Here is a 16,623-nt window from a genome sequence, read left to right as displayed (position 1 = left end):
CAGAGTTTGAACTGAAGCCAGGGATTATTCCTGGCCCTGAGGCACCAACCCGGCCCCAGCCCAACACAGAGTGAATGCCAGGAATCCCCAGGAAGGGGACAGGGAAGGTTCCCACGTTCCTCTGGGCCCGAAAAGTGAGAGCTGGTTTGGACTCAGTTCCTCTCAACTGGTTTGGATCCTTTAGGTATTAAAATTCAAAAATAAATAACAATAGGAAAACTCTCCCTTGCCCCAGTGAACGCATGGAATCCCAGGATCACTGAGGTTGGAAAAGACCTCCAAGTCCAAGCTGTGCCCAATCCCCACCTTGTGATGCTGCATCCAGTTCTTCCTTGGACACCTCCAGGACTGGGGACTCCAAACCTCCCTGGGCAGCCCCTTCCAATGCCCGACCACCCTTTCCATGTGGAAATTCCTCCTGAATTATCCTGGAACAGGTGTTCTCCAGCAGCAGAGGTTCTGCTGGGAGCATGGTGGATATCCCAGGATGCAACAGAGCTGCTCACCAGACTCTTCCTCCTCTTGTGCTTTATTTTCTCTTCCAAAGAATTCTTTGGCAAGGATCGTCCTCGTCACCTGGCCCTCAACAAGTCGGTGACGTCCCACCAGCTCCGCAGCCTGGCCCCCGACACCGAGTACGTGATTTCCCTGTCCGTGCTCTTCGGCTCCGGGGAGGGCCCCGGGATCACCACCTCGGCCAGGACGGGTGAGTGTGGGTGGGATGGTGGGGTAGCTACTACAGAACGTAACCTCTGTGTATCCAGTTCGACCTTGTGCATCCGTGACTGGGTCTTTTCCCGTGCTCTGGGCTTGGGCAGAGCTTCAGATGTCGTTGAATCCCAGATTGGCTGGGGCTGGAAGAGTTGGAAGGGTTGGAAGAGTTGGAAGGGTTGGAAGCCCATCTTGTTCCAACACCTTCCACTGTCCCAGGCTGCTCCAAGCTCTGTCCAGCCTGGCCTTGGGCACTGCCAGGGATCCAGGGGCAGCCACAGCTGCTCTGGGCACCCTGTGCCAGGGCCTCCCATCCTCCCAGCCAGGAATTCCTCCCCGATATCCCATCCATCCCTGCTCTCTTTCAGTTTAAAGCCACTCCCCTTGTCCTGTCCCTCCAGGCCCTTGTCCAAAGTCCCTCTCCAGTGGTGAGGTGCTCAATCTGCACTCACTGAGCTTCCAGGTATCCCAAAATCCAGACCAATGGTTAATTCCTCAACAATGTTAGAATCCATCTGAAAAAAAAGTATGAAAAATAGGAGATCTGGGTAAATTCTGCTGTAGGAAACCATAGGAAGATAAGGAGCATGGAACACCCTAATGTGGTCCTTTCTTCTTGGTGATAAGGGCTGTCCCCTGCCTCAAAGAATTCCACAATTCCAAAGGAATCCTCCTGGAAGATCAGATTCCCTGGACAAGAGGCAAATCCTTTGTGTAAAATAGGGAAAGTTGATGGGTAAATCTTGTCCCTCTCTCTCAAACTTCTGGGCTGCTGCCCTGGGAGCGGAGGAGAGGCAGGAATGTTGATCCAAAAGCAGAGGTGGGATCGTTGGAAGAGGTTCCAAAGCGGCAGCAGGTGATTGGAAACCCTGGAATACCATATGGGGATAATGGCCTGACCCTTGTGAGGAAGAGAATGGGGACTATTCAGCAGCTGCGGGAGCTCTGGGTGGGTGTTCCACCTGGGGCACTGGGATATGGATCTCCTGATTCCATGGATTCCTGAGCTGGCCTTGCTCCCACTGGATCTAGAGCAGAACATGTTCCTTGATGACCTCAAGCAGTAGAAAGTGGTGTCTCTCCAGATGAGGATGAGGAGACACCAAGGATAAGCAAAGCCGCCATTTTGAACCCTTTGATACAATTTTGACCCATTAAAGTGTCAGTGATGAGCCTTTGGATGGGAATCAGGACACTCCTGATGTTGTGTCCATCCTGCAGATCCTCTGGGATCCGTCTCCAACTTCAAGGTGATGTCCCACACCAGCACCAGCCTGTCCGTAGCCTGGAGTGCAACAGCTGCTGCCACCAAATTCAAACTCACCTGGAGCCCCGTGGGAGCAGGTAAAGGTGAGCAGGGAAAGGGCATTCCAAGCACCTTCCCAAATTCCTGACCTGCTCCTGGGGGTGGGAAAGAGATCCCACTGTTGGGCAACTTGGTCCTCTTGGTGATGGCTCCTTCTCTCCTTGTTTCCATGGTTTTATTTATGGAGATAATCCCCAAAGCTCTGGGACAGCAGGGCAGCAATTTCCTTTGGAGGAAGGAAGTGAGCTCCAGGCTCTGAAATATCCCTGTTTTTACAGGAAAACAGGTTGCCAGGACTCAGTACCTGGGCAGCCGAGTGTTGGCTCACCGGATTGACCACCTGATGCCCAACACCCTGTACAGGGTCAGTGTCCGGGCTGTGTTCAGCAGGACCGAGGGGCCAGAGGTGACCCTGACTCACCACACAGGTAAATCCCACTGGAAAAACCCTCCTTGAGTTGGGATGCAAAGCTTGGATTGATGGTGTTGGGATTGGCTCAGTTGGGTCAGAGCCTGGTGCTAAAAACACCAAAGTTTTGGGTTCAATCCCTGTGTTCATCCATTTAAGAGCTGAACTCTGTGATCCTGGTGGATCCAACTCAGGGTATCCTGTGGATGGTGGAGGCACGAGCAGCCCTCACTGCTGGTGGCAATAATCCATGGCTGTTCCCGTGGGAGGGAAGGGGACACGTCCTTCTGGCACGTTGGACGGTCCTGGATCACTTCCCGGAATTATTTATCCCCAGCCACCTCGGGAATGCAGGAGCCTCTCCACAGGCACACCCAGCGTCACTCACCAGCTCTGGGGTTTTGGGAATTCCTTGGATTGTGGCTTTGCCTCTTCCAATGTGGAGTTCTGGCTCCTTTCAGTGTCTTTTCCACCTGAGTTCATCTCAATGAGTTTTTCATGGAATTTGAAGATGTGTGTGGATGATCCATCCTCTCTGGGAGCCCTTCTCGTGTCCCTCATGTGTGTCACCAGTTTGGTGTGGGTAGGAAGAGGTGGGGATGAGATTCCTCAGTTTGGAATCCATGGATCCATTAGGAATTTCAGCCTGGCATTCCTGGATAATGCCTGGAAAGTAAATATTGAATGAATGCCCAAATTTTTCTTCTCCACCCTAACTTAGTCGTGACCCTGCTGCTCTGGGACTGAGCTGAAAGCTTATCCTGGTTCATTTTCCAGCTCCTCCTGGAGATTCCCACCCCATCCCAACCATCCAGGACCTGAGGGTTACTGACACTGGTGTAAACACTTTGAAGCTGGCTTGGAAAAAGCTTCCTGGGATAAGTAACTACAAGATATCCTGGGTGCCATCCAGTGGTAAGGATCCCGATCCTTTGGTCAGGGAGCACAAAAATAGGGAATTTGGTTCAGGAAATTCCTTTTTCCATGGATGATCAGGTGGGTGGGGACTTTAATGTCTACAGGGACAGGTTGAACCCCTCTAAATGAGCCCTGAGCCAAGCTTTAGGCTCTAACCAAGGATATAAACATAGTTGGGATTTGGAAAATCCAGGAATTCGTTCCCTTCCACCTTTCTGACAGGATCTGTCTGCTCCCTGTGCCTCAGTTTCCCTACAGGCAAAATGAGTTCCTAACTCTCCTCCCTGGCCAGGTCCTGTCAGATGAGTGTGAAGCTGCTGTAACAATGACTGTTACACTTCCCTTTCCACGGACACTGCGGGTTTTTTGGGATGTCTCCTCTCAGGTGACTCAGAATCCTCCCAGCTGGTCCCAGCAGAGGCCGTTGCCTTCACCATTCCCAAACTGAAGGACAACACCACCTACACCATCTCCGTGTCTGCAGTGGGAAGGGGACAGGAGGGAAACCCCGTGGTCCTCACAGCCAAAACCTGTGAGTGAGGGATTCATGGATTGGGATAAGAACATCTCCATAGGGGAGTGAAAGAAAAAGAGCAATTTTGGCTGATTGACACCTTATTCCTGGAATTCCAGAATGTTTTGAGTTAAAAGGGACCTTGAAGATCATCCACTTCCAACACCTTCCCTGGACCAGGTTGCTCCAAGCCCCATCCAACTCGGCCTTGTTTCTTCTCAGATCCCACCAAAACCAGCCACCAGTCCTTTTTTCTTGCTACTGAGGAATTTTGGGACTTTCCCTGTCTTCCCCAGCCAATAATCCCCAGTTTTGGGGCACATTATCTTGGAATTCCCTCTTTAGTTGCAATAGCTTGACCGTTTCCAGCAGGTAAAGACCAACGTCCCTCATGAGTTGTTTGGAGATCAAACGGTGGGAAGTCAGGGATATGGAGCCAGTGCTGGGATTTCAGGGAGCATCTGGAAAAAAATGACAGGAAAAAACTTCATTGCCCATCCCAAAACTTGAAATTTCAGCCAGTTTAGAGGCCAGACTAAAAAATTCCCACCAATTCCCACCGAGGACCTGGCCTGATTCAGCTTCCTGGAGAAAACACCTGGAGTGCTGGAGGAACTCCTTCCTCTCACTAGAATCATGGAATTTCGGAGGCAGAAGGGTCTCCAGAGCTGTTTCCAGTCCCTAAACTTTGTTCCTTGCTTTTCCAACAGTGGATTTGCCCAAAGTGATGGGATTCACCGTGCAGGAGGCTGCAGATTCCAGCGTTTTGTTGTCCTGGGGGGCTGTTCCTGGAGCATCCCTGTATTTACTGACGTGGGGATTGTCCTCAGGTAACGTTCAGTGTGGGAAGGAAACCCTGATCCACCTCCTGAACTCCTCTGCATCCTCTTTAGCAGGAGAACCCTGAGGGTTTCCATGGGTTCCTTCATCTCAGCTTCTCCATTTGGGGGCAAAAAAAGGAAAAAAGGGAGCTGGAGGAAGCTCCCAACATGTCCCATTTGGCTATTGCAAAATCCCTGAGGGAAGAAAAAAAGGAGGTGTGGGAATAGCACAGGAAAAAGGAATTTTGGCATTATCAGTGTCCCTTCCTGTCCATCAAATCCACCAAAAAAGGTGGATTTTTGTCATCCATAAAACCTCCTTCTTAGCTGTTTAAAATCTCTGCTCTACTGTGAAGAGCTTCCAAAAATTCCTTCATCATTCCTCACCATTCCTTTTCCTGACTGATTCGGCTTTTCAGGATTTGCCCTTTTAAAGCATCGATTCCATGACTTTTTTTTTCCCTGGATTGGACTAAAATCCTCCTTGAATTTGAATTTTCCTGTCCCTGTGGCTTCAACCACAAACTTTTTCCTGGGATCAGTTCATGTCCACAAGGCAATAAAGAAACCAAATCCGACAGAACTCCCTGTGCTCCCTGCAGTGCTTTTGGAGCTACCAGAAGCTTTAATTTTTTTCTAATTCCAAGGATATTTTAGGATTGGCAGCTCCAGACTTGCAGGCTGTGTCCTTGGGATGAAGTGTCCCGTGCCAGCAGCATTTTTGGGGGGCTAAATACTATGGAAAAGTGATCTGGGAATGGAAAATTTGGATCTCTGGGGTGATTTTAGTGAGCTAAAGCAACTGTTCCTTTCCTGTGCAAATATTGATCCAGAAAGGCTCACAAATCCCTGATTTCAGAGTTGTCTGGGAAGCAGGAATGGATAATCCCATGTCTGACAGTCCCCCCGGTGCCCTCCCTCCATCAATCCCGCTGGAAAGGGTTTATAAATCTTGATTTCCCATCACCAGCAGACGAATCCTGATCCCACTTCTCCATAGGATCAGATTTATGCTCCTAAGTGAGTAATTCCAGTTTTTCCTGGTTAATTATCCCGGCTGCCAACACTGGTGTAGAAAAGCAATTAAGAATTTGGTCCTTTTTTTTTTGTCTTGATTAATTTTCCTCCACACAACTTGATTTTTGTCCTAAATAAAAGTTATTTTAGGACACATTTCCCATGCTCTTTTTGAGCTCTTTTAATGCCCTTTTCCCTGCTGATTCCATCCAGCCTGTCCCATAAAAAATTGGATCCCTTTCTACTCTGCTTGGGATCATTCCACCTTTGGATCAGACAAAATAAACCAGTTATGGCTATTTTGACTCAACCTCTCAAAAACTGGGAGCAGAAGAGTTTGAGTCAAATTTCAAGGGGGATTTTACTGGGTTTTTTTAAAGGAGGAAAACCCCCCTCCCAAAATTTTTTGCAGATAATTGAGAACAACAAACTGGATTTGACCTTTGGAGATCTTTTCCAACCTTAATTCTATGAGTCGATGACAATGGAGCAATTTGCACTGATTTTATTTCTTTCCATAGAAGTTCAGTTTTTTCCGATTTTTTTTTTTTAAGTAAAATGTTCTTTCAGACTAAAAAAGTGCAAGTTTCACTTTGATCATTGTCAAACTCATCATTTATTTTTTCTGAAGTAAGGCACTTTGGAAATGTCAATCATTATTATGACATCTTTTCCCTATCATGATTTTAAATCAAAACTATGAATTCTGTGCAACCGAATTTCTCAGTCAAGTTGGATTTCATTTTTCATCAAACTTTCCATTCGTTCCCAAAAAAAAGAAACTTATATCTATCCATAGGATCCACTGGATAGAAATTGGTCTCTCAGCCTTGGGCATCACCTGCACCAAATTCCCAAAATTCTTGGATAAATTCCAATTTTCTTTCCTTTTTAATGCGCAAAATCAACCTCATTTCATCTGGTTTAGGACCTGACCATTGCACTTTGGATATGCTTTACTTGTGTCTCTGCTCCAAATCCCAGGCATCATCTCATCCCCAAATTCCTGTTTGCCAACAGTGATGCCACAGAAACAGGAATTATTCTGAGTTTTTGTGGCTCCCAGTCATGTTTCCTCCTGTTTTCCACAGCTCCTGCTCTTTCCCAGGAATTGTTACCAGCAGCTTCCCGATCGTATCGAGTGACAGGGCTGAGCTCCAAGGAAACTTATTTGTTTTCCATAAAACCAGTGTTTGGAGACATGGAGGGACTGGAGACAACGCTCCTTGGACAAACAGGTGTGGAGGCTGGACACCTGGATTGTGGTTTTCCCTGGAAAACTGCTCTTGAGGCTGATTTTTGGGTTTTTCTACCCTTTTCCTCTTTGCTGGACAGCGATGTCGTGGCTAAAAGAGGTTTAAAATCCACCTTTTCTGTTTGGCTCCTACAGCAGGACCCCCCAGAGAGCCACCAAGTGCTCCAGTGGCTCCTACACCACTGGATACAAGGAAATCTCCATCCGGATCTCCCAGCAGTGTGGGGACCACTCCTCGCCCAGTGCCCACCAGCACAAAGCTCCCAGAGGCTCCAGTATGGACCAGCGCGGTGTCGGCCCCGCTGACAACCCTGCCTGGGCCAAGTGAGTGTGGGAATGATGATGATGACTATGATGATGATGTAGAAAAAGTCAAAACTTCCAGAGGCCAAGATCTTCTCTGATCCCAGGAGCTAAAAGTGGTCTTAATTCCTTGAATAACGAGTGGACAGTGTCAGGGAAGGCCCAAACCCCATAAATGTGGTGAAGGCCTCGGCACTACCCTGAGGGGGGAAGGTGCAGCTGCTCACCCAGAACTTGGCATCACAAGAGGTTTGGGGTTTGTTTTGTTGTTCTGAACACACAAAACCCCACGATTCTGCTTCAGGACCCCTGAGCTTACAGAATTCCTCTCTTCCCTCTGCAGTTTGTGGGAAGCTCAAGGCAGACGTTGGGTTCCTGGTGGATGAATCCTCGAGTATCGGCCAGAGCAACTTCAATAAAGTGAAGGATCTCCTCTTCCGGATCGTGTCCTATTTCCCCAAGATTGGGCCTGAGGGGACACAGGCAAGATTTTATTATTCCATTTCCTGAAGTTGTTTTCCTTCTCTTTTCTCCTTCTCCTCAGCCCCGCCAGGAGCAGATTCTGCTCACTCAGGAATTGTGGAACAGAAAGGCCAAGGAAAAACATGTGTGGAGCAAAACAGACAGGAATTAAAGTCTCCTCAATGTCAGCCTTCCCATTTGGATAGATTGCCATTTCTTGGTTATTTTTCCAAGACCGAATCATCAGGAATAAAGCAAATTCCACACCTGAAATGCTGTCTAGGTTAGCTCAGAGATCTGCTAGGTCCATATTCCTGTCTAGGATCCCATTTCCAACCCCATCCAAAGTGGGAATGGTTGGGAATCCAGAGTGGGAATGGTTGGGAATCCAGAGTGGGAATGGTTGGAAATCCAGAGTGAGGAGATTTGGAAATCCAGAGTGGGGATGATTGGGATTCCAGAGTGGGAATGATTAGAAATCCAGAGTGGGAATGGTTGGGAATCCAAAGTGAGGACAGTTGGGAATCCAAAGTGGGAATGGTTGGAAATCCAGAGTGGGGAATGGTTGGGAATCCAAAGTGAGGACAGTTGGAAATCCAGAGTGGGAATGGTTGGAAATCCAGAATGAGGACAGTTGGAAATCCAGAGTGGGAATGGTTGGGAATCCAGAGTGGGGATGGTTGGGAATCCAAAGTGAGGACAGTTGGGAATCCAGAGTGGGAATGGTTGGGAATCCAGAGTGGGGATGGTTGGGAATCCAAAGTGAGGACAGTTGGGAATCCAAAGTGGGAATGGTTGGGAATCCAAAGTGAGGACAGTTGGGAATCCAAAGTGGGAATGGTTGGGAATCCAGGTGTGGATCCAAGTGGGAAATGCAGGATGTGCCAGCAGCTCCCTTCCTCCAACAAACAGAGAACCAAAGCCCCAGGTCATGGTGGGAATCTCCTCGAGGGCAAACGAAGCCTGAGGGATTTAATGACAGCAAAGCCAATTGGAAGGTTCTGTTCCTCATTTATTTGGGGTCCTTTGTGCTTAATTAATGTCACATTTAAATTAGGAAGGGAGAATTACAGAGCCCCCTTTAAGTTGAGCAGGAAATGGGAATTTCTTGGACTCTGCTTGGAGGTTTTAGGTGAATGATGGAGTTACCCTGCGCCAACAAATAACTCTGGGGACATAAAAAAACGTTGGTTTAGGTGCCGATCTGACTCCTTTTTCCCAGAATCCCATTCCCAGTGCACCACACTCTGACTCGAGGCAGTCTGTCCCATTTCCTGTGGATTTGGGGATTTCAATCCCTGGTTTTGGCAGGTTGCTGTTGCTCAGTACAACGAGGAGCCCAGGACAGCTTTTCACTTCAACCAACACCGCGACCGCAACAGAGCCCTCGGAGCCATCAAAGGGCTGAGCTACACCGGAGGCAACACCAAAACAGGTCTGGGAGGGGGCTTGGACACCTGGGATGATCCTTCTGGATCAGGACAGAACCTGGAAGCCAAGGAAAACATTTTTCTAAGTGGTTTGGAGCCATTTCCTTGGTGGGAACGTTGTGCTCAAAGCTGTTCTAAATTTGAGAACGGATTAAATTTAATTTTCGGGAGCGGTTTTTCCAACAGCTTTGTGCTTTATCCATGTCCTGGTTTTCCCCTGGGTTTTCCTTGTTATTTTATGATTTTGCTTGCACTTGAGGAAGGTTTTTACACCATAAACATGAGGATGGCTGATTTGAAGCATTCTTGCATCCCAGAAATCCAGATACTTTTGTCTCATTTAAAAAGCTCGGAGCAGGACAACATTTTCCATGTGCTCATTCCCAGCAGGACATGGGGAATACCTGGTTCCCTGGAGGAACACAACCAGGAATGGTAAATTAAAAAAGGTTAATTTTAATTTAATCATTTAGCCCAGTTGGTTGGAGCCTGGTGCCGGTAACTCCAATATTTAATCCCACTATGGACCATTCAGGAGCTGGATTCAATGATCTTTGTAGATCCTTTCCAACTCGGAATATTCTGTAGTTTTGGGATTTTTCAATGAATTCTTCACATCAGGAAAGCTTTGAGGCACCCAAATCCCTCATCCTGCCTCAGTGGTATTGGATAAGAGCACAAAAAACCAGGGATGGTCAAAATACAGGAATTTTTATGGGATTGCTCAGGGAAAGAAAGCATGGAATTAGGCTGGAAATTCATGGCTAAGCTTGTCTCTAATCCTTCTTTTTATGGAGTTTGTGTCAATAAAGACATTTTACTCCGTGTAGGAATCTTTCCGTAGTGTTTTGGAGCTTCTTGACCATTTCAATCAGTGGGATATTTCTTTGCAAAACTTTCTTGGTCTTTCCAAAGACATTTGGAAATGGGAATTCGGTGAATTTTTTTCCTGAAGCATGAGAAAAATGCTTCAAATCTCCTGAATTTGTTTTCCCTTTCCAAAACTGTCTGCTGATTCCACCAGAACCATTCTGGCCAAGCTGATTTCCTGCTGTTATCCTTCAAAAGATGTTTTCCCATGCTCAGGGCTTTCCACTTGTGAGGAATTCCCTTCATGCTCCACCTGTGGAAGGAGATCCAGAGTCCAGACCCGGGAAATTAATCCAGACTCCCACCCTGTCTCTCCCTGTCTGCTCAGGCCATGCCCTATCCTACGTGCTAAGGGAATTATTCCAGCCCTCCAGAGGGATGAGGCCGGGTTTTCCTCACATCCTGGTGCTCGTGACCGATGGACAATCCCAGGATGACATGTTGCCCCCGGCCAGAGCAGCCCATGCTTTGGGTGAGAATTCCCTGTTGTGTTTCCCTTGGTTCTCCATGAATTTCCAGGAGTTTGGGGTTGCCCCGTTGTGTTTCCATGGTTCTCCATGAATTTCCAGGGGTTTGAGGTTGCCCCGTTGTGTTTCCCTGGGTTCTCCATGAATTTCCAGGGGTTTGAGGTTGCCCCGTTGTGTTTCCCTGGGTTCTCCATGAATTTCCAGGGGTTTGAGGTTGCCCCGTTGTGTCTCCCTGGGTTCTCCATGAATTTCCAGGGGTTTGAGGTTGCCCCATTGTGTTTCCATGGTTCTCCATGAATTTCCAGTGGATTGAGGTTGCCCCATTGTGTTTCCATGGTTCTCCATGAATTTCCAGGGGTTTGAGATTGCCCCATTGTGTTTCCATGGTTCTCCATGAATTTCCAGGGGTTTGAGGTTGCCCTGTTGTGTTTCCATGGTTCTCCATGAATTTCCAGGGGGTTGAGTTTGCCCCATTGTGTTTCCATGGTTCTCCATGAATTTCCAGGGGTTTGAGTTTGCCCTGTTGTGTTTCCATGGTTCTCCATGAATTTCCAGTGGGTTGAGGTTGCCCCGTTGTGTTTCCCTGGGTTCTCCATGAATTTCCAGTGGGTTGAGGTTGCCCCGTTGTGTTTCCCTGGGTTCTCCATGAATTTCCAGGGGTTTGAGGTTGCCCCGTTGTGTCTCCCTGGGTTCTCCATGAATTTCCAGTGGGTTGAGGTTGCCCTGTTGTGTTTCCATGGTTCTCCATGAATTTCCAGTGGGTTGAGGTTGCCCTGTTGTGTTTCCCTGGGTTCTCCATGAATTTCCAGGGGTTTGAGGTTGCCCCGTTGTGTCTCCCTGGGTTCTCCATGAATTTCCAGGGGGTTGAGGTTGCCCTGTTGTGTTTCCCTGGGTTCCCCATGAATTTCCAGTGGGTTGAGGTTGCCCTGTTGTGTTTCCCTGGGTTCTCCATGAATTTCCAGGCTGCTGAGGATGGTGCATTGTGTGAGGAGTCCCTTTGAGGGCACTTTTGGCTCCTTCCTTTCTTTATCTTTCTTTTTTCTCTTCCCGACCTGCTTTGCTGTAACTCACACCCAGCTCCAGGTGACTTCTCCAGGGGTTATACCTGATCCCACCAGAGGTTTCTGCCAGGAAGGGGTTGGAAGCTCTGATGCCAAGGGTTGGGAGCGATGGGATCCGTGTCATTCCAGGGCTCCGTGTCATTGCTGTGGGTGTGTCGGGAGCTGACCCCATGGAGCTCCACCAGATCTTGCTGCAGCAGAACCCCCAGGACGTTTTCTACGTCAGCACCTTCGACGACTTCCCCCAAATCCTCCAAGAGCTGATAGAAGCCATTTGTTCTGACCCTCAGCTTCCAGGGATCCAAATCCCACTGGGAAAGGTGAATTCCTACACCTGGGAGTAAATCCAGCTTGGGGTGGGTCAGGCACAAGGAAAATCTTCTTTCCTGAGAGAAGTTTCAAAGTTAAATCCAAGCGGATTTAGGACACTTTGTCCCATCCTGACCTCTCTGTCCAGCCCTAAAGAGCAAAGAAATCCAGGGAGTGGAATGGGGAAATCCAGGATGGAGCTGGGAATGTTTTGGTGGATAAAGCCATTGCAGAGCACTTGGAGATATTAAAAATTCATATTATAAATTCATAGGAATAGAATTGAAACATCTGAGAATTCTCCTGGATGGTCAACTTTGCTTTTCCCTTTTTTTGCCTAAGCCAAGGAATGTTTCAAGTCCGTGTTTCCTGGCCGCTCCGGTTTATTTGCCATCCTTTGGTGGATATGAATTCCCTGATAATTTTTTTTTTTCTCTTTTCCATGGAAGGGCTCCAGGGGCTCAGCAGCTCACAGGGGTTCTGACCCCCACAGCTTCACCGTGAAGGGAGAGAAAGGAGAGCGGGTGAGTCACAGAATATTCCCAGCTGGAAGGGGCCCACATGGATCATCGAGTCCAGCTCTTAAGGGAATGGCCCCACCAGCATGAGCCACTTGGATAATTAATATCATGGAATCACTGAATGGTTTGGGCTGGAAGGGAGCTTAAAGATCATCAAATTCCAACCTTGACACCTCCCACTGTGCCAGGCTGCTCCAAGCCCCAATGTCCAGCCTGGCCTTGGACACTTCCAGGGATCCAGGGGCAGCCACAGCTGCTCTGGGAATTCCATTCCCTGGCCTCCCCACCCTCCAGCCAGGAATTCCTTCCCCATATCCCATCCAGCCCTGCCCTCTGGCAGTAAATACAACCAAATTATGACCGAGGAAGAGCTCGAGCAAAGAATCACCCTCAGATCTCTTCTGTTGGTGTTTTGCTATTCCTGCTCCATGCTGGCTTTGAAAATCCAGGAAAAGGGAACTGCTCTGGCATTTGGAAATGCTCTCAAGTGCTCCATGGAGCTCCTTGGGTTTGCAATTCCAAGGCCATCACTGCTATTTTCCATGTTTTTAGGGTCTCCCTGGGAAGGACGGCATTCCTGGGCTGCCGGGCAGGCCGGGCCGGACAGGGCCTCCAGGTCCCCCTGGAATCATGGTATGGATTGGTTTAATGAGCTTTTCCAAAGGGTCCTTCCAGAGAATATGACCAGTATCCGTCTGTCCTGTTTTGCAGGGGCTCCCTGGCAGCCAAGGTGACACTGTGAGTATTGGCAATCCCAGGTTGGTTTGGGTTGGAAGGGACCTTAAAACTCATCCCATTCCATGGGCAGGGACACCTCCCACCATCCCAGGTTGCTCCAAGCCCTGTCCAACCTGGCCCTGGACACCTCCAGGGATCAGAATCCCTGGTCTTGTGGGTGATTTTCTATTTAATGCTGCAGAATTTATTTTTAATTCCAGGGATCTCCGGGCTACCCAGGACCAGCAGGGCCAAAAGGAGACAGAGTGAGTTCCATTCCTGGATTTCACTGGGAAAAATCCATTTCATTGTTGTGACCTCTCTTTCCCAAGCATTTTCACCAGGATCTTTGGTGACCGTGAACTTTTAAGCTGTGTCTAACTAATCCTACACTGCCAGTCCAGCTGGGGGAGTTTCCCTCAGGAATTTCATGCCTTCATGGACACTAAAATATTTCAGTACCAACCGAGGGCAGATCCCAGGATCCTGTCCTTCTCCCAGTCCCCATTCCTCCTCTTTCCTCGCATCCCCCTGAGCCATCTGTACGGATGAAGATCAGGAATGGATCCTGCTGAAAGCCAAAGTCCTTTTTTTCCCCGGGATTCATTCTTTTCCATGCCAGCAAGCAAAACTCAGGTCATGGCCATGTGGCTTTGGGTACCAGGTGCTTTGGGTTGATGGAATTGCCCCTAAATCACCAAATTCCCAGTCTGCTCCTGGATCTCCCAATGTGCCTTTATCCACAGGGAGAGCCGGGCTATGTCCTGGGAGGAGTGGAGGTGATTCCTGGCCGGAATGGGCAGCCTGGCCCCCCTGTGAGTATCAAACCCCAAGTGTGGGGGAGCCTTCAGCTTCCCAAGGCCTGGCAGAGATCCCACATCCCTCCCTCTCCTGCTTTTCCTTGTTGCAGGGGCAGAAGGGGCAGCCGGGGGTTCCTGGGGTTCCGGGTTCTCCAGGTTCTCCAGGGCCACCAGGGATCTCTGTCAAGGTGAGTTTGGAGCACAGTTCTGGGATGTGCCACAGCAAAAGGAGATCTGACTCCAAAAGTTGCAGGTGGAGGTGTCTGGAGACCTCTCCCCAAGCTCTTCTTCCCTCGGGAGTGGGAATTTTGCTCTCTTGGATTGTCAGCCTGCAGGATTTTTTGCTGGGATGAAGTTTGGTGAGGAGTCCCAAAATGCCCATCCCATGGGAATTCTCCTTGTCCTTTGTGTTTCAGGGTGAACCAGGGGATTCAGGAATCAGGGTGAGTACCTGAGGGTGGCTTTCACTTTGGGATGAAAATCCTTTTTCCATAATTATTTCCAAGCTGCCCAAGAAGTTCTGGCTTCCAAACTTCCCAAAATTCCATGGAGATCCATAAAGGGATCATGAAGAGTGAGACTGTCCTGTGCTTCATGCAGGGTCCCCGTGGGAGGAGTGGCCTCAAAGGTGACAGAGGAGACACAGGAGAGCCGGTGAGTGGCCCCAGGAAGTCAGGGAAAAACTGGGACAGATCCAGAGGAGGGAAAAATGTGGATCAGGAGCACAGGACAGCAAATGGCCTGAGCTGGCAGCAGATCCAAAACAAAGGAAAAGGGGTGCTTCTTCCCAGAAATCATCCCACAGGGAGGTTTGGTGTGGGGGAAGTTTGAGTTCAAGGGGAGCTAAGAGAAGGAAGAAAGTCCATGGAGGATTACTGGGAATAAACACAGCAGGATTGGTTTGGGAATTCCCCGCCTCACAAATGGCTCAGACTTGAAGGATAACATCCATGTGCTGTTTTTCCATCCTTCCCAAGGTGCCTCTTTCTGACCTTCCTGGATCTGGTTTTGGTTGTCTTTGCCATGTTGGAGAGCCCTATCCCATAAATCAGCCCTTTCCATGTGTCTGGATTCCCCATTCTGGACCAACATGGGTTCCCAGCCTCTGTCTTCCATTGCTTCCCCTTCCCGAGTAAAACCAGGGATTCCTAACTTTGTGGAGGAAAGGAATTTGGGAATACACAGACAGCTCTTTAATTCCTCAGTTTTCAAGGAACTGTTCAGATGTCAGGATCAATATTTCCCTGCAGAATTAAAATTTTCCAGATTGGATAAAAAAAAGGATCTGATGATGTTCCTTCCTTTCCAGGGAAAACCTGGTTTGCCGGGCCCTGTAGGGCCCCATGGGGTTCCTGGACTTCCTGGACCAAGAGGAGAAAAGGTCAGATATTTCCTGAATCCCTCAGCCCAGGGGGAAAGTGAAAGGAATATCAGGGTAGACTTGTGGGAAGGCATTTTGGGATCTCCCAACATTCCTGGAGTTTACTGGCTCTGCTCAGGGCCAAACACTTCCAGAGGAAATTTCTCCCCTCCTGCTTGGCTAAGAAAGACTCTGGAGCAGCAATCTGGGAAGGATGGGTGCTCTGGGATCAGCATTCCTGAGGATGCTGTGCTTTCCTTGCAGGGAATGGCAGGAATTGGCATTCCCGGCACTGCTGGTGTGAAGGGAGAAGAAGGAGAGCAGGTGGGTTGGGAATTTCGCAGTGAGATTTGCATTAAAATCCTCTTGGAGTGTTCAGTGTCTCCAAAGTCTCCTCCAATATTTAGATTTTCCTTGGAATCCCATGGTTCCAAATGGAAAGGGTGAGAGAAGGGAAGATTTGGGGTTTAAAATCAGAGCTTTCACTACTTCCTGTTGTTTTCAGGGAATGATGGGACCTCCAGGAGCACCAGGACCAAAGGTGGGTGCTGAAATCCTGACCTCGAGTTCCTGGGCCTGGAATTCAGGTTCCAAGGAAATTTTCTGTCCCTAACTGGCATCATCATGATTCCTGTGGGAATCATTGGATCACAAAATAGTTTGGGTTGGAAGTGACCTTCCAAGGCCTCTGAGCAGGGAAATCTTCAACCAAACCAGCCTGACCCAGAACCTTCAGGTCAAAAGCAAAGAATGGGAATCATTTCACACTTCCTGGACTCTGGAATTCCTTGCTGCCAGGAGAGATGTGGAATGGCAGCAGGGTGGGATATTTTAAATAATAAATGGCACTTTTGTGGCCAGGGAGACTCCAGAGTTCCAGGCTGGAAAAGCTGTCCTGTAATTAACAGAAAATTGGGTTGAAGAGCTCCATCCTTCCCTCCCTCCCTCTGTCTGGGAATGTTCCACCACAGCAGGAATCGAAAGTGCTGGATCTGTTTTCCTTGTGGCAGAAACTCCCTTCTGATTTCTTCCAGGGAATCCCAGGACCTCCAGGGCAGAAGGGAGACCAAGTGAGTGAAACAGTAAGAGAACGTTTGACCAGCTCAGGTGAAATTATCCTGATTTTTCCCAGTTTGTTCCCTGTGGGATCCAGCAGGGATATCCTTGAGCTCAGTGTGTCCCCTCTCCTTGGCTCTTGTGCTTCTGAGATGAGTTTTGGGCACTTTTAAGGAAGAAATGGTGGGAAAGGGATGAGCAGAAAGTTTTCCCTGCCTCCCATTTTTCATTTCAATGGCCACCATTCCATCCTCTTGCCTTGCAGGGAAACCCAGGATTTCCAGGTGCTCCGGCCTTGGAGGTAACTTGGAGTGGA

General features: G+C 48.7%; 1 protein-coding gene across 1 annotated transcript in view; it reads left to right on the top strand.

The window, feature by feature from the left end:
* LOC138120968 (collagen alpha-1(VII) chain-like) overlaps positions 1–16,623 on the top strand; it is a 93,955-nt gene that overhangs the window by 26,561 nt on the left and 50,771 nt on the right. The window contains exons 14-38 of the mRNA XM_069034103.1: positions 548–706; positions 1,933–2,061; positions 2,296–2,445; positions 3,204–3,341; positions 3,730–3,876; positions 4,569–4,688; positions 6,788–6,934; positions 7,087–7,275; positions 7,598–7,737; positions 9,028–9,151; positions 10,345–10,488; positions 11,674–11,864; positions 12,303–12,377; positions 12,927–13,007; positions 13,086–13,112; positions 13,313–13,357; positions 13,838–13,906; positions 14,002–14,079; positions 14,308–14,334; positions 14,492–14,545; positions 15,201–15,272; positions 15,516–15,575; positions 15,757–15,792; positions 16,286–16,321; positions 16,573–16,608. Coding sequence (XP_068890204.1) covers positions 548–706; positions 1,933–2,061; positions 2,296–2,445; positions 3,204–3,341; positions 3,730–3,876; positions 4,569–4,688; positions 6,788–6,934; positions 7,087–7,275; positions 7,598–7,737; positions 9,028–9,151; positions 10,345–10,488; positions 11,674–11,864; positions 12,303–12,377; positions 12,927–13,007; positions 13,086–13,112; positions 13,313–13,357; positions 13,838–13,906; positions 14,002–14,079; positions 14,308–14,334; positions 14,492–14,545; positions 15,201–15,272; positions 15,516–15,575; positions 15,757–15,792; positions 16,286–16,321; positions 16,573–16,608 — 2,474 coding nt within the window. The remainder of the gene's footprint in view (positions 1–547; positions 707–1,932; positions 2,062–2,295; positions 2,446–3,203; positions 3,342–3,729; positions 3,877–4,568; positions 4,689–6,787; positions 6,935–7,086; positions 7,276–7,597; positions 7,738–9,027; positions 9,152–10,344; positions 10,489–11,673; positions 11,865–12,302; positions 12,378–12,926; positions 13,008–13,085; positions 13,113–13,312; positions 13,358–13,837; positions 13,907–14,001; positions 14,080–14,307; positions 14,335–14,491; positions 14,546–15,200; positions 15,273–15,515; positions 15,576–15,756; positions 15,793–16,285; positions 16,322–16,572; positions 16,609–16,623) is intronic.

Source organism: Aphelocoma coerulescens, chromosome 1A (genome assembly GCF_041296385.1).
Source record: "Aphelocoma coerulescens isolate FSJ_1873_10779 chromosome 1A, UR_Acoe_1.0, whole genome shotgun sequence".
In the NCBI taxonomy this organism is placed as follows: domain Eukaryota; kingdom Metazoa; phylum Chordata; class Aves; order Passeriformes; family Corvidae; genus Aphelocoma; species Aphelocoma coerulescens.
The sequence above is the reverse complement of the archived record's forward strand: the minus strand, read 5'-3'. Positions and strand labels throughout refer to the sequence as shown.